Here is a 21083-nt window from a genome sequence, read left to right as displayed (position 1 = left end):
GCGCCTGTGAGAGCAGTGGTGTAGAGCTGGCCGAGCTCTTTGCGCAGGACATCGACCGACCAACCGTCAGAGATGATATGGTGCATCACGATTGACAGAACGTGATCATCATCGCTGAACCGCAGAAGTGCGACTCGCCAACCTGGCTCTGAGGAAAGATTGAAAGGGGTTGTCTGTTCCTTGCGAAGCGTTGCCAGGTAGCTCTTTTCGTCTGAAGCGGAGATTTCAATCAGTCTAAGTTCCTTAGCCTGGCTCGGCTGGACGATTTGGATGCCAACGCCGTCGTGGTCCTCGAAGGTCGTTCGGAGGGTTTCATGGCGTTGCTCTAAAGCTTGAAGTGCGGCACCGAGAGCCTTGATGTTGAGCTGACCACGTAAACGAACAGCAAGCGGTACGAGGTACCAGGATGCTGCAAGTTCAAGCTGCTCGAGGAACCAAAGGCGACCCTGGGCAAAAGACTGCTCGACGGGCCCAGTGTAAGGCGTAGGAAGAATGGGGCTGTACTGAGTTGAGCCTCGCTGGATTGTACTGGCGAGGTCAGCTAGCACTGGGTGGTCGAAAATGTCCTTGACGGATACGCGAGCGTGAATGCGGCGGCTGAGGCGAGCCGCAAGCTTTGTTGCCATAAGAGAGTGGCCGCCGAGGTCGAAGAAACTATCGGTAATCCCGACCTCAACGCCCAGTACATTAGCGTACTCCTCGCAAAGAACGGCCTCGACGTGGTTGCGCGGTGGGACGCGCTCAGAGACGATGTCGGACGTTGCCGTGCTGTCGGTCGTCAATGTCTGAGCCCGGCGGGCCAGCTCGCGGCGGTCGACCTTGCCATTGGCATTAAGAGGCATTTGACCCAGTCGTGAGGTTCGAGCAGGGACCATGTATGATGGGAGGACATTTTGTAGGTGTTGTCTGAGGTCTTTTTCCATCTTTGCGGCGAACTTTTCCTCTCCCGATGCATCGTCTTTGTTCACGACGCCGTTGGTGTACTGAGCGGTAAAGAAACCGATAAGCTCCGGGTCCCGGCCGTCCTCTGACTTTGAGAAGACGATGATCGCGTCACCGACCCCGGCGTAGCTGAGCATCGCCTGCTCTATCTCGGCGGGTTCGATTCGGTGGCCTCGGACCTTGACCTGCTGGTCCATACGGCCGTAGAATTCGATCTGGCCGTCCGTGGGCCGGAAGCGGGCACGGTCTCCTGTTCGGTACGCCCGAACAACCTGGCCGGCGATCGTAACGTCAACAAATCGATTTAGATCCAGGGTTGCGTCGGTGTATCCGCGTGCAAGGCCGTCACCAGTGACGACGAGCTCTCCCATAACGCCGATAGGTACGAGCTGCTGGCGCAGGTCCATAATATAAGCCCCTGAGTTGCTGATGGCTCGGCCAATTGGGACGCCATTGGCGCACTGCTCCTTTGGATGCATCGGGTACATCGTACTAAAGGTTGTGTTCTCCGTTGGGCCGTAGACGTGGCAGAAAGAGTGGCGCACCAGCTGTACCGCCTTCTGCGCATCTTGCGGCCGCATCCACTCACCACCCGCAAACAAAAGGTCAAGACCGCTGATAATTGAGGGCGTTTCTTCCAGGAACTGCTTCAAGAGGGCAGTCGTAAAGAAGGCAGCGGTGACTCTCTTGCTGGAGAGGACTCGGCCAAGGTCGCCAGAGTTGAGAACCGTCAGATGATCAACGCAAACGAGCATACCTCCGTTGAGAAGCGGGGCATAGATCTCCCAGGTGGCCGCGTCAAAGGCCAGGTTGGAGATATGGGCGACGGCCGCCGTTGCCTGCACCTGGGGGATCAAGTTGGTTTCCTTGACCAGGCGGACGATGCTTCGGTGCTCAACCATAACGCCCTTAGGCTTGCCAGTAGAGCCGGATGTGAAGATAACGTACGCGAGGCTGTTTGCGTTGGGTTGAGAGATGAAGCTGCTCGCATTGTTGCTCACACCGTTGGGGTTCACATTGTCGCTGAGAGCGTCACTGATTCGCACTAACTTGACGTCGGGCAGCGAAATATCGGTAGAGACCTCCGGGCCGACCAGGACCAGCTTTTTCCCAGCGACGGAGGAGAGGATCGCCTCAACACGCGCGGTGGGCACATTGACATCGAGAGGCAGATAAGCCAGGTTGGCCTTAAGGATACCAATGAAGGCAACAACGGTCTCGCATGATCGAGGTGCAAGCACACCCACCAGGGTCTCAGGACTGAGGTGACGCCGCCGCAGCCAGTTGGCAAGCTTGTCGGATTGTTGATCCAGTTCGGCGTACGTCAGTTGAGAAGTTGCGTCTGTAACGGCAATGGTGTTTGGCTGTGCGATGACCTGTTTGCAGAAAAGCTCCGTAACACTTGTCTCTCGAGGGTACTTGGTCACCTCAATGTCAAGCAGGCCCCTGTTACGAAGATCTTCTTCAGCGTGGGCAAACGGCAGGGCCCCCAATGGGGCTTCCGGTTGCAGAAGTGCCTGGCGGAGGACCTCTTGGAAGATATCGACTACACTGCGAATAGTCTCAGGCTCGAACAAGTCGGCAGAATAGAGCACAGTTCCACCTAGACGCTCAGCCTCCTGGAAGAGATGGAACTCAACGTCGAATCGGGTTGTGGCGGCTGAGGGCATGGCCTCGCTGGTCAATCCTTCCAGCTGGATCCGTCCAAGGTCTTGTTGAGAGTTGAGGGAGAACATGAGTTGGACCAATGGGTTGCGGGATGTATCCCTGGAGCCAGGGAGCAGAGCCGATACGACGCGCTCAAAAGGCACATCCTGATTTTCAAACGCAGCGGTTGCTGTGGAGCGGACCTGTTGAACAAGGCTGCCGAACGTCTCATCTTCGTCAATGACGATTCGCATACACTGGGTGTTAACGAAGAAGCCGATCATATCCTCAAGTTCAGATCGGTTGCGATTGGCGATAGGCGTGCCGATTGTTGCATCGTCGGCCCCTGTGAGGCGATAATGTGCTACACGGAACGCAGCGAGAAGCACAGCAAAGGAAGTAGTCTGCTGAGCGCGGCAGAAGGTCTGTAAGGCGTCGTAAACCTCGCCCTCGATGCTGAGTGACACGGCACCTGCGCTGCCTGACAAGACAGTTGGTCGTGGCTTGTCACAGAGTAGTCTTGCTGGTTGACCACCTTGCAGTTGCTTTGTCCAGTACTCTAGTTGACGGTCGTGTTCGGCCATCTGGGCCTCTTGCTTCTGCCAGACGGTGAAGTCACGGTATTGGATCGCAAGCGGGCTTAAGTGGGTGAGGGGATCCTGGCCTCGGATAGCCGCGGCGTACAGGGCTACCAACTCGCGCTGAAGAACCTCGATGGACCAGCCATCGGAGATGATATGATGCATGACGATTGAGAGAATGTGATCATCGTCGCCCAGTCGCAAAAGTGCAACGCGCCAACCTGGCTCAGTCGCCAGGTCAAATGGAGTAGCCTGCTCTCTTTGGAGTAGCTTGATGTAGGCGTCTTCATGCCCTCCCGATGCATCAATGACCCTGAGAGTCTCTCCTTGGCTCTTGGTCTTGTGGATTACTTGGACACCTACGCCGTCTTGTTCCTCGAACGTAGTTCGAAGAGTCTCATGGCGCTGCTCGAGGGCATGTAGCGCTAGGCTAAGTGCGTTGACAGAGAGAGGTCCACGCATGCGCAAGGCTAGGGGCATGATGTAGGAAGCGCCGAGCTCGAGCTGGTCGATGAACCACAGACGGGCCTGCGCGAAGGACTGTTCAGCAGGTCCGCGGTATTCAGTTGCTTCGATAGGGTTATGTTTCTTGGAGCCTGTTCGAATGGTAGATGCGAGATCGGCGGGAACTGGGTAGTCAAACACAGCCTTGACGGATACACAGGCGTTCAGTCGGCGGCTGAGGCGTGCAACAAGCTTAGTTGCCATTAGAGAATGCCCACCGAGATCGAAGAAGCTGTCTTGGATTCCGACTTCGACCCCGAGGACGTCTGTGAATTCCTCGCAAAGCACCGCCTCAACGTCGTTACGCGGTGCCACGCGAGTCGACAGGGCGATGGCAGATGCCGAGTTGGTTGTTGTCTGGGCCCTGTGCGCAAGCAACCGGCGGTCGACCTTGCCGTTGGCGTTGAGAGGTAGTTGGTCCAGTACAACGATCTGAGCCGGCACCATGTAAGGCGGCAGTACGGTCTGGAGCTTTTGGTGCATCTCCTTTTCTGTCTTCGAAGCGAACTGCTGTTGTCTGGCTTCCGCATGCTCTGCGATCACGCCGTTGGAGTATCGTACAGCGACGAAGCTTACAATCTCCGGCTCCTGGCCTTCTTGCTTACGCAGCACGACGACGGCATCAGATGCTGCGGTATGCCGGAGGATGGCCTGCTCCACCTCGGCAGGCTCGACGCGGTGGCCGCGGATCTTGACCTGCTGATCCATGCGGCCCAAAAATTCGATTTGCCCATCAGGCCGGTACCGCGCGCGGTCACCGGTTCGGTATGCCCGCACTGGCGGCATGCCATCAATATTGATATGGACAAAGCGATCCTTGTCCAGTGCTGAGTCAGTATATCCTCGCGCAAGGCCGTCGCCCAAGACGATGAGTTCTCCCATGACACCAATTGGCACGGGTCGTTGGCGCACATCCATGATGTAGGCCCCGGAGTTGCTGACGGCCTGGCCGATCGGAACGCCGTTGGCGTACGAGTCCTGGTCGCTGACCTCGTGGATGGTGCTGAGAATCGTGTTTTCAGTCGGCCCGTAAGCGTTGAAAACGCTTCCCGGAACAATGGAGTTGACTTTGATCGCATCGCGAGCATCGAAGCGATCGCCAGCAGCGAACAGCAGCTTGATGGAGCTAAGCATGGTGGGAGCGTTGGCAAGGCACTGCTTGAGCAGTGCAGGAGGGAACATGGCTGCTTGAACCTGCTCGCGCTCAAACAAAGCCTGTAAAGCCTTGCTGTCGAGGGTGGTGAAGTAGTCAACGCAGACTATGGTGCCTCCATTCAGCAGGGCAGAATAGATTTCCCACGTTGCGGCATCAAATGCCACGTTGGACAAGTGCGCCACGCGAGCTGCTTTCGGTAGCTTGGACACCACGTTACTGTTCTTGACGAGACGAACGATGCCGCGGTGTTCGACCATGACTCCCTTTGGTTTTCCAGTCGAGCCGGAGGTGAACATGACGTATGCGAGGCTTGTTGCAGACGGCGGCGAGGCGGTGCCCTGAGTGTTGCGCGAGCCCTTGAGCGCCTCACCGATCCTCACCAGCTCGACGTCTGCGAGCGGCGAGTCGGGAACAGGAACCTCAGTGCCCAAGAATAGCAACTTACGCCCCGGAACAGAAGAAAGGATGGCCTCAAGACGTGCAGCAGGCACATTGACGTCGAGCGGGAGGTATGCTAGATTGGCTTTGAGGATACCAAGGAAGGCCACAATAGTATCGCACGACCGCGGCGCCAGAACACCGACAAGGGTCTCTTCCGCCAGACCCTGAAGTTGAAGCCACGCTGCCAGCTTGGTGGACTGCTGATCCAGCTGGGCATATGTCAGAGTTGAGGAAGCATCAACAACAGCTGGCGACTCGGGATGGTTGAGCGCCTGCTCGCAGAAAAGGTCCACCACGCTGGCGTATCTGGGGTAAACCGTCTTCGGAATGGCAAGCAGACCCATGTTACGAAGTTCAACTAGGCCGTCAGTCAACGGTAGAGACGAGAGGGCTGCTTCTGGCTGCTCAAGGCTGCGACACAGGACTTCTTGGAAAATGTCGACTACGCCACGGATCGTGTCGGGTGCAAAAAGGTCAGTAGCATACAGGATGCTACCCGTAAGCCGCCCTCTTTCCTGGAACAAGTGGAACTCTATGTCAAATCGTGTTGTTGCTGCGTTTGGCAAACGTTCACTAGTCACATTATCCAGTTGTATGCCACCAAGGCCCTGCTGGGAATGAACGGCAAACATAAGCTGCACCAACGGGTTGCGCGACGTATCCCTGGATCCGGGTTGTAATGCTGAGACGACACGCTCAAACGGCACATCTTGGTTCTCGAATGCAGTGTTGACAGTAGCTCGTACCTGCTGAACCAGTGACTCAAAGGTTTCTTCTTCTTCTTCGATAGTGATGCGCATGCATTGGGTATTGACGAAGAAGCCGACCAAGTCCTCGAGCTCTGACCGGTTACGGTTGGCGATGGGCGTACCTATAGTTGCGTCTTCAACACCAGTCAGGCGGTAATGGGCAGCTCGGAATGCGGCCAAGAGAACGGTGAAGGGCGTGGCCTGGCGAGCCCGGCAATAAGCATGGAGGTTCTTGTACGTTGAGCCCTCAATGGCAACGGAGACGAGACCAGCATCTCCAGAAAGGGCGGCAGGTCGGGACTTATCGCAGAACAGGCTGGCCGGTTGACCGCCCTCCAGCTGTTGCCGCCAGTAGGATAGTTGACGTTCGTGCTCAGCAACCTGCGCCTCCTGCTTCTGCCATACGGCGAAATCTCTGTACTGAATAGACAGCGGCAGTACATGAGCCAGGGGGTCTTGGCCCTGGACTGTAGAGGCGTAGAAGGTGGCTAGTTCACGCTGCAGGATTTCAAGGGACCATCCATCGTAGATAATGTGATGCATGACGATGGATAGAATGTGATCTTGTTCACCCAGGCGAAGTAGGGCTGGGCGCCATCCGGGTTCAACAGCGAGGTCGAAGGGAGTGCTCTGTTCCTTCTGGAGTGCCTCAGTATAGTCTGCCGACACATCAATCACTCGGAGCTCCTTTGGATCGTACGGGTGAACGACTTGTACGCCAACACCGTCATGCTCTTCGAACGTTGTGCGCAGTGTTTCGTGGCGCAGCTCCAGAGCTTGGAGAGCGGCGGCGAGCGCCTGCACCTGCAGAGGCCCGCGGAGGCGCACCGCAAGTGGCATGATATACCATGATGCCCCGAGGTCGAGTTGGTCCAGGAACCACAAACGACCTTGGGCGAATGACTGTTCAACCGGACCGTTATAAGGCTCAGGCTTGATAGCATTGTGCTTGCTGGAACCCTGCCGAATAGTGGCGGCCAAATCAATGATGAGGGCCTGGTCGAAGATGTCCTTGACGGAGATACGGGTGTTTAACCTTCGGCTGAGGCGGGCCGCGAGCCTTGTGGCCATGAGAGAATGGCCGCCGAGGTCGAAGAAGTTGTCTGTAATTCCCACTTCCACTCCCAGAACCACAGAGAACTCTTCGCACAACACTGCTTCAACCTCGTTTCGTGGCTCTACTCGCTCGGTTGACAAGACCTTTGTCTTGGGTGCAGCCTTTGCCTTGCGCGTCAACTCACGTCGGTCAATCTTTCCGTTGGCGTTGAGCGGTAGCTGGTCCATCACCACGATCTGGACTGGGATCATGTAAGGTGGAAGTACAGCTTGGAGCTGTTCCCGGATTTGCGTCTCGAGACGGCGGCTCTGGACTCGCTGCAGAGGCCGGTTGGTAAGCAGGCTGGACAGCCGGCCATGATGTTCAGTTGGGAAGCTGAATAGCACGCGGGTTTGCTTGCTGCCGAGTTCATGGCGATGGAACACGGCGTCGATGGCTCCATTCTGGGATCGCTGACGCGCCCAACTGAGTTCCACGCGGAAACCGGCTTGTTCACCGAGCTGGACAAGGTCCGCCGCAGAGAGGGAAGCACAGCGCTCTGCTGCGCTTCGGATGGCCGAGACCCAAGCTGCACCGTCGACACTGCGTTGCGTCTCATCGTCATCATCCAGCGACTCAGCCAGGAGTCGCTCCACAATGGTTTTGCTGTAGGGGATGTTGGCGACAGGAACGGTGAGGGTATCCCCTGAGTTCTTAAGGAGACCGAGAAGCTTAGTCGAGTCCAGCTTTGATTTCTTGAAATCGACCCAAGCGTCTTTCTTGATAGCATGCACAAGTTGCTGTGGCTGGTCGTCTTTTGAGCCTCGTATATGTACGACGGCTGCGTATCTGTACGCGCTAAGTTCGTTGGTGGCCTTCATCTGCTTTGGCAAAATCTCCACATGCCAGACGCTGTTAGGAAGACGGTCCGTAAGCCCTGTGAAGAAGGCCGGGTCAACGAGCAGTTCCTCTTCGCGCTCCTCCAGCTCAGCCAACCTACGCTGGACTTCATCTCTAGTAGCGCCAGGGCCCAGATCGTGCAGTGCCCTTGCTGCGAGGAAGTCTCTGTTGATGGCGTAGGTTCGCATATCTCCAAAGAACAAGCGCTTAACGCCAGGGAGGCGGGTGAGATGCTCGACCACCTGGAACAAATACTCGCCTGACGGGAAGTACTGTGCAACAGAGTTGGTCACGACCAGGCTGGCCTGAACGTCAAGCTCACCCACGTCCATCGCCGTACCGACGAGTACCTTGGCTTTGCCGGCCAGTGTCGGGACGGTCTGGATCTTGCTGTTGACGAAAGTGGCCGCCGAGCTGGAGGGGTCAAGGCCGACGTAGCTCTTGAGGTTTTCCAAGTTGAAGAGGATCATGCCAGTACCAGTTCCGATCTCGAGCACGCGGTCGGCCGGCTGTCCGTCGTGGAGAGTACGCATAGTATCGTCGAGCCATTCCTGCATCTCAGTCTTGTCGATTTCAGCACCGTCATACATGGAAGTCCATCCCATGAAGTCGTTACCGACCACCGATTGGTCGATTGTCTCAATGTCGGCGTAGGTGCTCGTCTCGAAGTGATTGCCCCAGCCTTCCACCTGGTTGGTAGCCTCGTTCTTCTCCAGCGATTGATCGGTCCGAGCCGCCACGAACCCAATCATTTCGGTTTCTTCACCCTCCTGTCTGCGGAGGACGACAGCGGCATCGAGCACGTCGCTGTGATTGAGTAGCGCCTGCTCCACTTCGGCCGGTTCCACACGGTGGCCACGGATCTTGACCTGTTGGTCCATCCGCCCGAAGAACTCAATCTGACCATCCGTGGGGCGGTATCGCACGCGATCGCCAGTCCGGTACGCCCTGACAACTTGCCCATGAATGGCCACCTGAGAGAACCGATCCTTGTTGAGTGCCGCATCGGTATAGCCTCGGGCGAGACCATCTCCCGTGACCACAAGCTCGCCCATCACACCCACAGGCACAAGCTGCTGCTTGGGATCCAGGATATACGCGCCGGAATTGCTGACGGCCTTGCCAATAGGCACGCCGTTGACAAATGAGTCCTTCTCAGACGCTTCGTAGATGGTGCTGAGAATTGTGTTCTCGGTTGGACCGTATGCGTTGTACACACTCCCCTGCACCAACGCCTGCGCTGCGGCGGCATCGTGGCCGTCAAATCGATCGCCCGCAGCGAACAGCTGATCCAACGCACCAAGCGTAGCAGCCATGGGCTTCAGACACTGCTTTAGCAACGCAGGTGGCAGCATGGCCGCCTGGATCTGCTCCTTGAGGAAAAGCGTATTAAGGGACGCAGGATCCAGGGTGGTGAAGTAGTCGATGCAAACCAGGGTGCCGCCGTTCAGCAGCGCCGAGTAGATTTCCCAGGTGGACGCGTCAAATGCAACATTCGATAGGTGCGCAACGCGCGCTGATGGTGGGAGCTTTGCGACAACGTTGCTCTGCTTCACCAACCTTACGATACCGCGGTGCTCAATCATGACGCCCTTTGGCTTGCCGGTTGAGCCAGATGTGAAGATGATGTAGGCAAGGCTCGTGGCACTCGGTCCTGGGAGGTTCCAGAAACGGTTATCGTAGGGGGCGTCACGAAGGGCATCGCTAATGGGAACCATGGATACGTTTGGTAGCTCCAGGTTGGGCCTGGCGACCGTGGAGCCGAGCAGGAGAAGTACCTTGCCCTCCACAGCCGAAAGGATAGACGTAAGTCGTGCCGCTGGTACGTTGACGTCAAGAGGCAGGTATGCCAGGTTTGCCTTGAGGATACCGAGGAAGGCGACGATAGTCTCGCACGACCGGGGAGCGAAGACGGCGATGGGCGTTTCGGGTGCGATGTTTTGTTGCCGGAGCCAAGCCGCGAGAACGCCGGATTCATGGTCCAGCTGCGAGTAGGTCAACTGTAAGGTTAGGTCTTTGACAGCGATCGCATCCGGGACAGCAGCGACCTGCTCGGCAAAGACATCCACCACACTTGACTCTCGCGGGTACTCAGTCTTCTCTACATCCACTAGACCAGTAGTGTGCAGCCCAGATAGCCCATCTGTAAGTGGCAGGGATGCGATGGACGTATCTGGCTGTGCAAGGCCGCGACGCAGTACCTCCTGGAAGATGTCGACGACACCTTGAATAGTAGCAGCCTCGAACAAGTCAGAGGCGTAAAGGATGTTGCCGCCCAGCTGGCCTTCTTCCTGGAACAAGTGGAATTCCAGGTCAAACCGGGTCGTCGCGGGCGTCTGGACACGCTCACTAGCCAGGCCCTCAAGAGGTATCCTACCGAGGTCGTGCTGCGAGTGCAAGGCGAACATGAGCTGTACCAACGGGTTACGGGACGCATCACGAGTGCTAGGCTGGAGGGCCGTCACAACGCTCTCGAACGGGACGTCCTGGTTCTCGAAGGCTGCAGCTGTGGTGGTACGGACCTGCTGGACGAGGCTGTCGAATGTCTCGTTATCGTGAATAACCGTCCGCATACACTGGGCGTTCACAAAGAAGCCGATTAGGTCCTCAAGTTCAGGCCTGTTGCGGTTGGCGATCGGGGTTCCGATGGTTGCGTCTTCCACACCTGTGAGCCTGTAATGTGTAGCACGGAAAGCTGCAAGCAGTACGGCAAAGGAAGTGAAGTGGTTGGCTCTGCAGTAGGCTTGCAGACTCTCATACACAGAGCCCTTGATGGTGAGCTGGACTACGCCGGCGTCGCCTGAAAGTGTGGCCGGCCGCGGCTTATCGCTCAAGAACTCGGCAGGCGTGCTGTCTGCCAGTTGTTCGGTCCAGTACTCAAGCTGCCGCTGCTGGTCAATGACTTGGGCATCGCTCTTCTGCCACACGGCGAAATCGCGATACTGGATGGGGAGAGGGCGCACCCGCGCCAAGGGGTCTTCTCCACGAAGTGCTGCAGCATAGAAAGCACCGAGTTCTTTGCGTAAAATGTCGACAGACCAACCATCGGAAATAATGTGGTGCATGACGATGGACAAAACGTGATCGTCTTCTCCGAGCTTGTACAAGGTCACCCTCCAGCCCAGGTCAGATGCAAGGTCAAAAGAGGTTGTCTGCTCCTTCTGGAGCGGCTCGATGTAGCTACCGCTATCACGGGCGGTAGAGAGGTCGATGACTTTCAGCTCCTTCTTGCAGGGTGGGTGAACGACTTGCACACCAACGCCGTCTTGTTCCGCGAAGGTCGTCCGCAACGTCTCGTGGCGCTCTTGTAGAGCGTTTATCGCAGCAGCAAGCGCATCCACACGCAGGGGTCCTCGCAGACGCGCCGCAAGGGGCATCAGGTACCATAGCGCACCCGTATTAAGCTTGTCCAAAAACCAGAGTCGTCCCTGGGCAAACGATTGCTCGACTGGTCCATAGTACGGCATTGGGGTGATGGGGCTATGTTGGGCGGAGCCTGGTCGGATGATGGCGGCAAGGTCGACAAGGACCGGCTGGTCAAAGATATCCTTGACCGACACGCGGGCGTCCAACCTACGACTAATACGTGCTGCCAGCTTTGTCGCCATCAGCGAGTGGCCACCAAGGTCAAAGAAATTGTCAGTAATGCCGACTTCGATGCCGAGCACCTTTGCATACTCTTCACAAAGGGCTGCTTCGACTTCGTTACGCGGTGCTACGCGCAGTGAAACAGTGCTGGTTCTCAGAGTCGTCAGGGCCCTCCTCACAAGCTCGCGACGATCAACCTTTCCGTTGGCTGTGAGAGGCAGGTGATCCACCACGATGATCTGCGACGGCACCATGTAGGAGGGCAGGACGGCCTGGAGCCGCTGTCGAATGTTCCTCTCCGTCACGTTGGCGGCGGCGGCGGCGGCGGCGGCAGCTGACTCTTCGTCCTCATCCTCCGCCTGCTCCTGCTGCACATCCGTGTTGACCGTGACGAAACCAACCATCTCCGGCTGCTGGTCTTCGAACTTCCGGATCACGATAGCTGAATCGCGAACTCCTGTGAGGCCGGCCAAAGCTTGTTCGACCTCGGCCGTCTCGATACGGTACCCACGAATCTTGACCTGATTATCCGTACGGCCAATGAATTCGATTTCACCATCTGCTGGCCGGTATCGCGCGCGGTCACCGGTCCGATATGCCCGCACAGACTGACCATCGATGGTGACTTTCAGGAAGCGGTTCAGATCTAGCGTCGCATTCGTATATCCGCGGGCCAGACCGTCGCCTGTCACGACAAGCTCGCCGATCACACCCAGAGGCACAAGTTGCTGGTGAGAGTCCATAATGTAGGCTCCAGAGTTCTTGATGGCCCGTCCGATAGGAAGTCCGTTCACGCAACGCTCATCAGGGCCCATTGTGTACATGGTGCTGTAGGTCGTGTTTTCTGTCGGTCCGTAGACGTGGCAGAGCGCTTTCCGGACGAGCTCACGAGCCTTGAACGCGTCTTGAGATCGCATTGTCTCGCCTCCAGTGAACAAGACGTCCAGCTTGCTAACGATGGAAGGCATAACTTCAAGGACTTGGCGCAGCAAAGCGGTGGTGAAGAACGCCACGGTAATGTTATTGGTGCTGAATGCGTCGAGCAAGAGAGGGGGGCTAAGGACCGTCATTTGGTCGAGACAGACGAGTGTGCCGCCATTGAGAAGCGGCGAATAAATCTCCCATGTCGTGGCGTCAAAGGCCAGGTTGGACACATGGGCAATGCTGACTCCAGCCTCGACTTGCAGATGCTGGTGTGTATGCTTCACGAGTCGCACGATTCCGCGGTGCTCAACCATAACACCCTTCGGACGGCCGGTCGAGCCAGAAGTGAACATGACATATGCGAGGCTGGTTGCGTGCGGGCCTGCGACTGAGTCTACACCATCCTCCGCCTGAAGAGGATGGCTCAAGGCCTCGACAATTTGTACTAGCTGCACACCAGGCACCTTTATATCCGGCATAGGTACCGTGGCGCCAACCAGCACCAGCTTATCGCCAGAAACCTCAGATAAGATGTCCTCGAGGCGAGCAGCAGGCAAATTGTTGTCAAACGGCAGATAGGCCAGGTTCGCCTTAAGGATTGCCAGGAAGGCAACAATGGTCTCGCATGATCGTGGAGCTAGAACCCCAACTAATGATCCAGTAGCAAGCTTGCGCTGGCGCAGCCAGGCAGCGAGTCTGTCTGACTTCTCGTTCAGTTGGGTGTAGGTCAACTGAGAAGAGGCATCCTTGACAGCAATTGACTGAGGGTAGGCAGACACCTGCTGACGGAAGATGTCCACCACGCTGGACTCCCGAGGATAGTCTGACTTGTCGACCTGAAGCAGTCCCAAGTTACGTAGGGCTGGCAATCCATCGGTGAGAGGCAGGCCTGCAATGGGCGCCTGCGGTTGGTCGAGGCTTCGGCGCAACACCTCTTGGAACACTTCGACCACAGTCTGCACCGTCTTTGCTTCAAAGAGGTCCGTGGAGTAAAAGACAGTACCTCTGAGTCTTCCTTCTTCTTGGAACAGGTGAAACTCAAGATCGAATCGCGTGGTAGGCGTAAATGGCAAAGTGGTTCCAGTAAGACCTTCAAGCTGGATCTTGCCAATGTCCTGCTGTGAGTGGACTGCGAATATAAGCTGAACCAGCGGGTTGCGGGACGTGTCTCTCGACCCAGGTAGAAGAGCTGACACGATGCGCTCAAAAGGAACATCTTGGTTTTCAAACGCAGACGTCGCCGTTGACCGCACCTGTCGAACCAGTCCGTCAAATGTTTGGTTGTCATCAATTGCAATCCTCATGCACTGGGTATTAACGAAAAAGCCGATAAGGTCTTCCAGCTCTGACCGGTTGCGGTTGGCAATTGGCGTGCCGATCGTTACGTCGTCATCGCCAGTTAAACGATAGTGGGCTGCACGGAACGCAGCGAGTAGCACAGCAAACGAGGTGGCCTGGTAGGTACGGCAGAATTTCTCAAGCTTCTCATAGAGAGGCCCTTCGATAGAAAGTTCAACAAGGCCACCGTTGCCAGAAATCGTGGCAGGACGTGGCTTATCGCACAAGAGGGTGGCTGGTTGACTGCCAGCCAACTCCTGCTTCCAGTATGCGAGTTGACGTTCATGCTCAACCACTTGCGCATCCTCCTTCTCCCATGTAGCAAAGTCTCGATATTGGATGGGAAGAGGCGAAACCTGCGATAAGGGGTCCTGGCCGCGAAGAGCCGCAGCATAGAAAGCCGTCAGCTCGCGTTGAAGGACCTCAAAGGACCACCCATCAGATATGATGTGATGCATAATAATCGAAATCACATGATCATCTGTTCCAAGACGGAGCAGCGCGACGCGCCAGCCTGGTTCCGAGGTGAGGTCAAAGGGTCTCGCCTGCTCCTGTCGCAGAATCTCATCGTACCGCCCGTCAGAGACTTCAATGACGCGGAACTCCTTGTTGTAGGTCGTGGGATGTACAACCTGGACTCCTACGCCGTCATGCTCCTCGAAAGTCGTGCGTAATGTCTCATGGCGCTGCACAAGGGCGTTAAGAGCAGTGCGGAGCGCGTCGATTTGAAGAGGACCGCTCGTGCGAACCGCAATCGGCATGTGATATCCAGAAGAGTCGCCTAGCTCAAGCTGATGGAGGAACCAAATGCGACCTTGGCCGAAAGACTGCTCAATCGGGCCGTTGTAGGATTGGGATGGGATGATGTTGTGCTTTGTGGAGCCTTGCTGGACAGTAGCGGCGAGGTCTCCTAGGACTGGCTGGTCAAAGATGTTCTTGACAGATACGCGGGCCTCTAGACGACGGGTAAGACGCGCAGCCAGCTTCGTGGCCATGAGCGAGTGGCCGCCAAGGTCGAAGAAGTTGTCGGTGATGCCGACCTGGACGCCAAGTACGTCTGTAAATTCCTCACAGAGGATAGCTTCCACTTCGTTACGGGGTGCAACACGAGCAGTCACAATCCTGCTCCTAGGCGCGGTTTGTGCCCTCAGAGTAAGTTCGCGACGATCAACCTTACCGTTTGCATTGACCGGCAGTGAATCGAGTGCCGTGATCTGGGTAGGGATCATATACGGTGGGAGCAAGGCCTGGAGGTACTCGCGGATCTTCGCCTCCACCTTGCGGCTCTGTTGTCGTTGCAGCGGGCGGCTGGTCAGTTGACTGTTTGAACGACCTTGATCTTCTGTCGGGAACTGGATCAGCATGCGGCTGTTTTCGTGGGCAGGCTGGAGGCGATGGAAGACGGCATCGAACGCCCCGTTTTGTGACCGTTGCCGCGCGCAGCTAAACTCCACGCGGAAGCCTGCCTCCTTGCCCAGTTGAACAAGGTCAAACGGAGACAGAGACACGCACTGCTCAGCCACCTCGTGGATACTCGAGATCCAATCTGCGCCGTCCGTTGAGCCCGGTTCGTCAAGGTTGGTGAGCGACTCGACGAGCAGCCGTTCGACAATGGTCCTGCTGTAAGGGACATTGCCTATGGCGACAGTTTGCGCATCAGGCGAACCTTGAAGCAAGCTGAGAAGTCCACTGCGGTCAAGATGAGATACCTTGAAGTCGATCCATGCCTCAGGCTCAATCACGTGTGCATGTTGTTGTATCTGCTCGTCTAGTCCTCGCACGTGGACGATAGCCTGGTACCGGTACGCGCTGAGCTCGTTGGTGGCCTTCATGCGCTTGGGTAGGACCTCAACGTGCCAGATACGATCCGGGAATCGGCTTGTGAGGGCCGTAAAGAATGCCGGGTCGACAAGGAACTCTTCCTCGCGATCTTCGAGCTCCCGGATCTTGCGCCGGATCTCTGCTTTGGTGGCTACCGGTCCAAGTGCACGCAGTGCTCTGGCCGCCAGGAAGTCGTTGTTGATTGCCCAGGATCGCATGTCGCCAAAGACTAGACGCTTGACCCCAGGGATTTTGATGAGATCCTGAATGACCTGCAAGAGGTACTCTGCGTTGGGGAAGTATTGAGCGACGGAGTTTGTCACAACGAGATCCGCCTGGAGCCCATCAAGCCCGGCCACGTCGGTTGCAGTAGCAACGTAGACCTGCGCTTTTCCAGCCACAGAACCAACAGACTGGATCTTTTTGCGAACAAAGGAGACTGCGGAAGCGGACGGGTCGAGGCCAACGTAGCTTTCTAGACCCTCGCCCAGGTTGAACAAGATCATTCCACTGCCAGTGCCGATTTCAAGTACACGACCGGCCGGCTGGCTATCGAGAATGGTGGCCATGGTGTCGTCTAGCCATTCCTGCATCTCCCCCTTATCGATCTCGGTGCCATCGTACATGGACGTCCAGCCCATGAAATCGTTGCCGACAACAGACTGGTCGATCTTCTCGATATCCACGTATGTACTCGTCTCAAAGTGGTTACCCCAGCCTTCGACCCGGTTGCTGATCTCGTTCTGAGCATCTTGAATGAACTGCTCGTCCCGTGCTGCAATGAAGCCGACCATCTCGACACCGTGGTCTTCTTGCTTCCGGATGACGATGGCTGCGTCACGAACAGCGGGATGTCTGAGCAGGACCTGCTCGACCTCGGCCGGCTCGACGCGGAAACCTCGAATTTTGACTTGCTGATCCATGCGGCCGAAGAACTCCATCTGGGCGTCGCTAGGTCGGTATCTTGCTCGGTCACCAGTGCGATAGGCCCGCATGGTCATGCCGTCTACAGTGACATCAACGAATCGACCCTTGTTCAGCGATGCGTCGGTGTACCCGCGAGCCACTCCATCGCCCGTCAGGACCAGCTCGCCCATAACACCGAGTGGCACAAGACGCTGTTGAGGATCCAACACCAGGGCACCTGAGTTGCTAATCGCGCGTCCAACAGGGACGCCGTTGATGCAGAGCTCGCCAGGCTGCATGTGGAACGCGGTGCTGTATACGGTGTTCTCTGTGTGGCCGAGCGCGTTGATGATCCCGCCTTTGGCCAAAGCTTGGGCGGTGAGGGCATCTTGAACGTCCAGGCGATCACCCGAGGCGAAGAGAAGCTCGAGTCCTTTGACAGTTGAAGGGGACTCGGCCAGGCATTGTTTTAGCAGGGCAGGCGTAAACATGACAGCCCGGACCTTCTCTTGCTCGAATATTCGTCCCAGCATGGCCACATCCAACACAGTCGTGTGATCAATGCAAATGAGAGATCCGCCGTTGAGAAGCGCGGTATAAATCTCCCAGGTGGCTGCGTCAAAGGCGAGGTTCGCAATGTGACCCACGGGGACTGCCGATTGCGCCTGTGTTTGGATGTTGGTATTCTTCACTAGACGCACAATACCTCGATGCTCGACCATGACGCCCTTAGGACGACCAGTGGAACCGGAAGTGAACATGACATAGGCGAGGCTCGTGGCAGTGGGTGTTGGAAGTCGTTTGCCTGCGTCTCTCTGCGTCGCAAGTTGACTGTCTCGTGCCTCCGCGATGGTCAAGAACTCAATGTCATCCAGATGGGTGGCTGGTACTGGTACACCCGCGCCAAGCAAGAGAAGCTTCTTGCCCTCGATAGAGGTCAAAATACTCTCCAAACGACCCAGAGGAACATTCACATCAAGTGGCAGGTAGGCCAGATTGGCTTTGAGGATTCCGAGCAAGGCCACAATGGCTTCGCACGATCTCGGGGCTAGCACGCCGATCATGGTCTCAGCAGCGAATCCTCGCTGAACAAGCCAATACGCCAGCTTGTCCGACTGTCGGTCGAGCTCGGCGTACGTCAGCTCGGATGTGCTGTCCTTGACAGCGATAGCGCCGCCGCAGAGAGCAACCTGCTCCCTGAACAGAGCTGGCACACTTGCGTCGCGAGGATAGTCAGTTCGCGCAACCTGAGCGAGTCCCTTGTTGATGACTGAAGAGAGGCCATCGGTCAACGGCATGGAGGCAATCGAGATAGAGGGTTCCTCGAGGCCGCGACGAAGCACCTCTTGGAAGACTGTCTCCATGGAAGCGATAGACACAGGGTCAAAGAGCTCGTTTGAGAACATGACGACACCGCGAAGGCTGTTCCTTTGCTGGAAGAAATGGAACTCGAGGTCGAATCGCGAGGTTTTTGCTGCATTCAGGGGCTCTGAACTCAGGCCCCCCAGCTGCAAATGACCCAGGTTCTGCTGGTAATGGACAGCCAGCGTCATCTGGACGAGTGGATGGCGCGCGACATCTCGCGTCCCGGGTCGTAGCTCGGCGACCAACCGGTCAAACGGGACGTCCTGGTTGGCAGACGCCGCAGCCGTTGCAGTAACAACCTGCTTGACCAACGACTCGAACGTTTCGTCCTCTGCCAGCGCAGTGCGGATGCACTGCAAATTGACGAAGAACCCGATGAGATCTTCCAACTCCTGCCGGTTCCTGTTGGCGATTGGCGTGCCGATGGTCGCGTCCTCTACGCCAGTGAGGCGGTAGTGAGTTGCACGGAACGCGGCGAAAAGCACAGAGAATGGCGTAGTCTGGTGCTTGCGGCAGAACTTCTGTAAATCCTGGTATATCGTGCCCTCGACGATAAACTCGTGCACATCCGCCGTGCCTGAAGGAACTGAGGGTCGAGGTTTATCACAGAGCAGAGTAGCAGGTTGACTGCCATCGAGCTGTCCCTTCCAGTATGCAAGCTGACGCTCGTGCTCGGCAACTTGTGCCTCTTCCTTTTGCCAAAGCGCAAAGTCACGGTAGTGAATGGGCAGGGGGTTCACCTTTGACAGCGGGTTTTTGCCGCGAAGCGCCGCGGTGTAAAAGATGACCAGCTCGCGCTGGAGGATATCGAGAGACCAGCCATCAGAGACGATGTGGTGCATCACGATAGATAGCACATGATATTCGTCGTTCAAGCGGAGGAGAGCCGGACGCCAGCCAGGCTCGGTCTCCAAGTCGAAAGGGGTGGAGTTTTCCTTCTGCAGCGCCAGCATAAGCTCCTCCTCAGAGCCTCCAGGGATATCGATAACTCGTAGTTGCTTCGGCACAAATGGCTGTACGACTTGCATGTTCACACCATCGTGCTGCTGGAAAGTGGTGCGTAGACCCTCGTGGCGTTCCTCCAGCGCCAGAAGCGTCACGCTCAGGGCCTCGAGATTCAGGGGTCCTCGGAGTCGGGAAGCAAACGACGAGAGATACCATGTGAGGCCCGGATACAGACGTTCGAGGAACCAAAGGCGTCCCTGGGCAAATGACTGCTCAACGGGCCCATTGTATGGTTGGGAGACGATGGGGCTGTGCTGAGTCGAGCCACGTCGAAGGGTTGCCGCGAGGTCGAGAAGGATGGGCTGGTCAAAGATATCCTTCACAGTCACGCGGACCTCGAGCCGTCGGCTAATGCGTGCAGCCAGCTTCGTAGCCATGAGTGAGTGTCCGCCGAGGTCAAAGAAGTTGTCAGTGATGCCGACCTCGATATCGAGTACATCGGCAAACTCCTCGCACAGCGCGGCCTCGACCTCGTTGCGCGGCGACACCGGCGCGGACTTTTGGCCCGATGCCTTGCTGGTTCTAGGCGTTGTCTGGGCCCTGCGTGTTAGTTCACGGCGATCAACCTTACCGTTGGCATTCAGAGGCATCTGGTCCACCACGATGATCCGCGTTGGGACCATGTAGGGCGGCAGCACAGCCTTAAGCCGTTGCCAGATCTGCTGCTCCATCAGTGTCGCAAACTCTTCATCCCTGCTACCTACCTTCCCCGGGGTCTCGTCATCACGGACGGGGGTATGGTTGACGGCTGTGTTGTCGTCTCGGGCAACCACGAAACAGATGATATCCGGTTCTTCGCCCTCAAACTTGCGGACGACGGCGGCAGCGTCGAGAACGGCGCCGTGGTTGAGGATTGCTTGCTCGATCTCGGCTGGCTCAATTCGGTGGCCGCGAACCTTGACCTGCTGGTCCATACGACCAGAAAACTCGATTTGACCATCGGTTGGCCGGTAACGCACGCGGTCGCCAGTCCGATAGGCGCGCACGAGCTGACCAGCAATAATGATCTTCACAAATCGATCTTGATCAAGCGACTGGTCTGTATAGCCCCTTGCAAGGCCATCACCAGTGACGACAAGCTCTCCCATAACGCCGACGGGAACGATTTTCTGCTCTGGGTCCATAATGTACGCGCCTGAGTTGCTTACAGCGCGGCCCACAGGCACACCGTTGGCGAACGAGGAGTCGTGCTCAGACACTTCGTAGACGGTACTAAGGATCGTGTTCTCAGTTGGGCCGTACGCGTTGTAGACACTGCCACGAACAAGCGCCTTGGTCTCGATCGCATCACGGCTATCGAATCGGTCGCCGGCGGCAAAAAGGAGATCCAGGCCACGCAGCATGGCAGGCGTGTTGGTGATGCACTGCTTGAGGAGGGCGGGCGGGAGCATCGCGGCCTGGACCTGTTCCTGGGCAAACGTGGTCTCCAGGGCTTTGCTGTCCAGCGTGGTAAAATAGTCTATACACACGAGAGTTCCACCATTCAGAAGCGCCGACCAAACCTCCCACGTCGAGGCGTCGAAAGCAATATTGGACAAGTGTGCCACGCGGGCGGCCGGTGGGAGCTTGGAGTTGACGTTGCTCTGCCTCACCAGCCTGATGATACCGCGGTGCTCTACCATAACGCCCTTTGGCTGACCGGTCGAGCCGGAGGTAAACATCACATAGGCCAGGCTCGTCGCCTGGGGTCTTACAGTAGCAACGTCTGAGTGACGGGTGGCCACGGCCTCGCTCAGGGCATCCGTGATGGAGACGAATTTAACGTCGGACACCCGGATCTCTGGAGTTGGCGTACCTGCACCGAGCAAAACCAGCTTATGACCCTGCACCGCCGACAGGATCGCCTCGATGCGGCCCGCGGGCATGTTCACATCGAGCGGGAGATATGCCAGGTTCGCCTTGAGAATGGCCAGAAAGGTCAAGATGGTCTGGCAGCATCGAGGCGCGAGCACGGTGACCAGTGTCTCGGGCGCCAGCTGGCACTGACGCAGCCAGCTAGCAATCTTATCGGATTCCTGGTCCAACTCGGCGTATGTCAGCTTCGTCGAGGACGTATCCGTAACGGCTATCGCCTCAGGATGAGCAGCCACCTGCTCGCGGAAGAGATCCACCAGGCTTGCATCTCGGGGATAAGCCGTCTTTTCGACGTTATGCAGGCCCATCTTGTGTAGCTCCTTCAT

The 21083-nt window shown here is 56.9% G+C and overlaps 1 protein-coding gene across 1 annotated transcript in view; it reads right to left on the bottom strand.

The window, feature by feature from the left end:
• Positions 1 to 21083, bottom strand: part of ColSpa_10006 (nonribosomal peptide synthetase TES) — a gene marked incomplete at both ends in the record, with an annotated part of 33117 nt that extends 12034 nt beyond the window's left edge. Inside the window, one exon of the mRNA XM_049276218.1 lies at positions 1 to 21083. This exon is cut by the window's left edge and continues 12034 nt beyond it. Coding sequence (XP_049132175.1) covers positions 1 to 21083 — 21083 coding nt within the window.

This window comes from Colletotrichum spaethianum (assembly GCF_022836535.1).
Source record: "Colletotrichum spaethianum MAFF 239500 DNA, contig32, whole genome shotgun sequence".
In the NCBI taxonomy this organism is placed as follows: Eukaryota; Fungi; Ascomycota; class Sordariomycetes; order Glomerellales; family Glomerellaceae; genus Colletotrichum; species Colletotrichum spaethianum.
The sequence above is the reverse complement of the archived record's forward strand: the minus strand, read 5'-3'. Positions and strand labels throughout refer to the sequence as shown.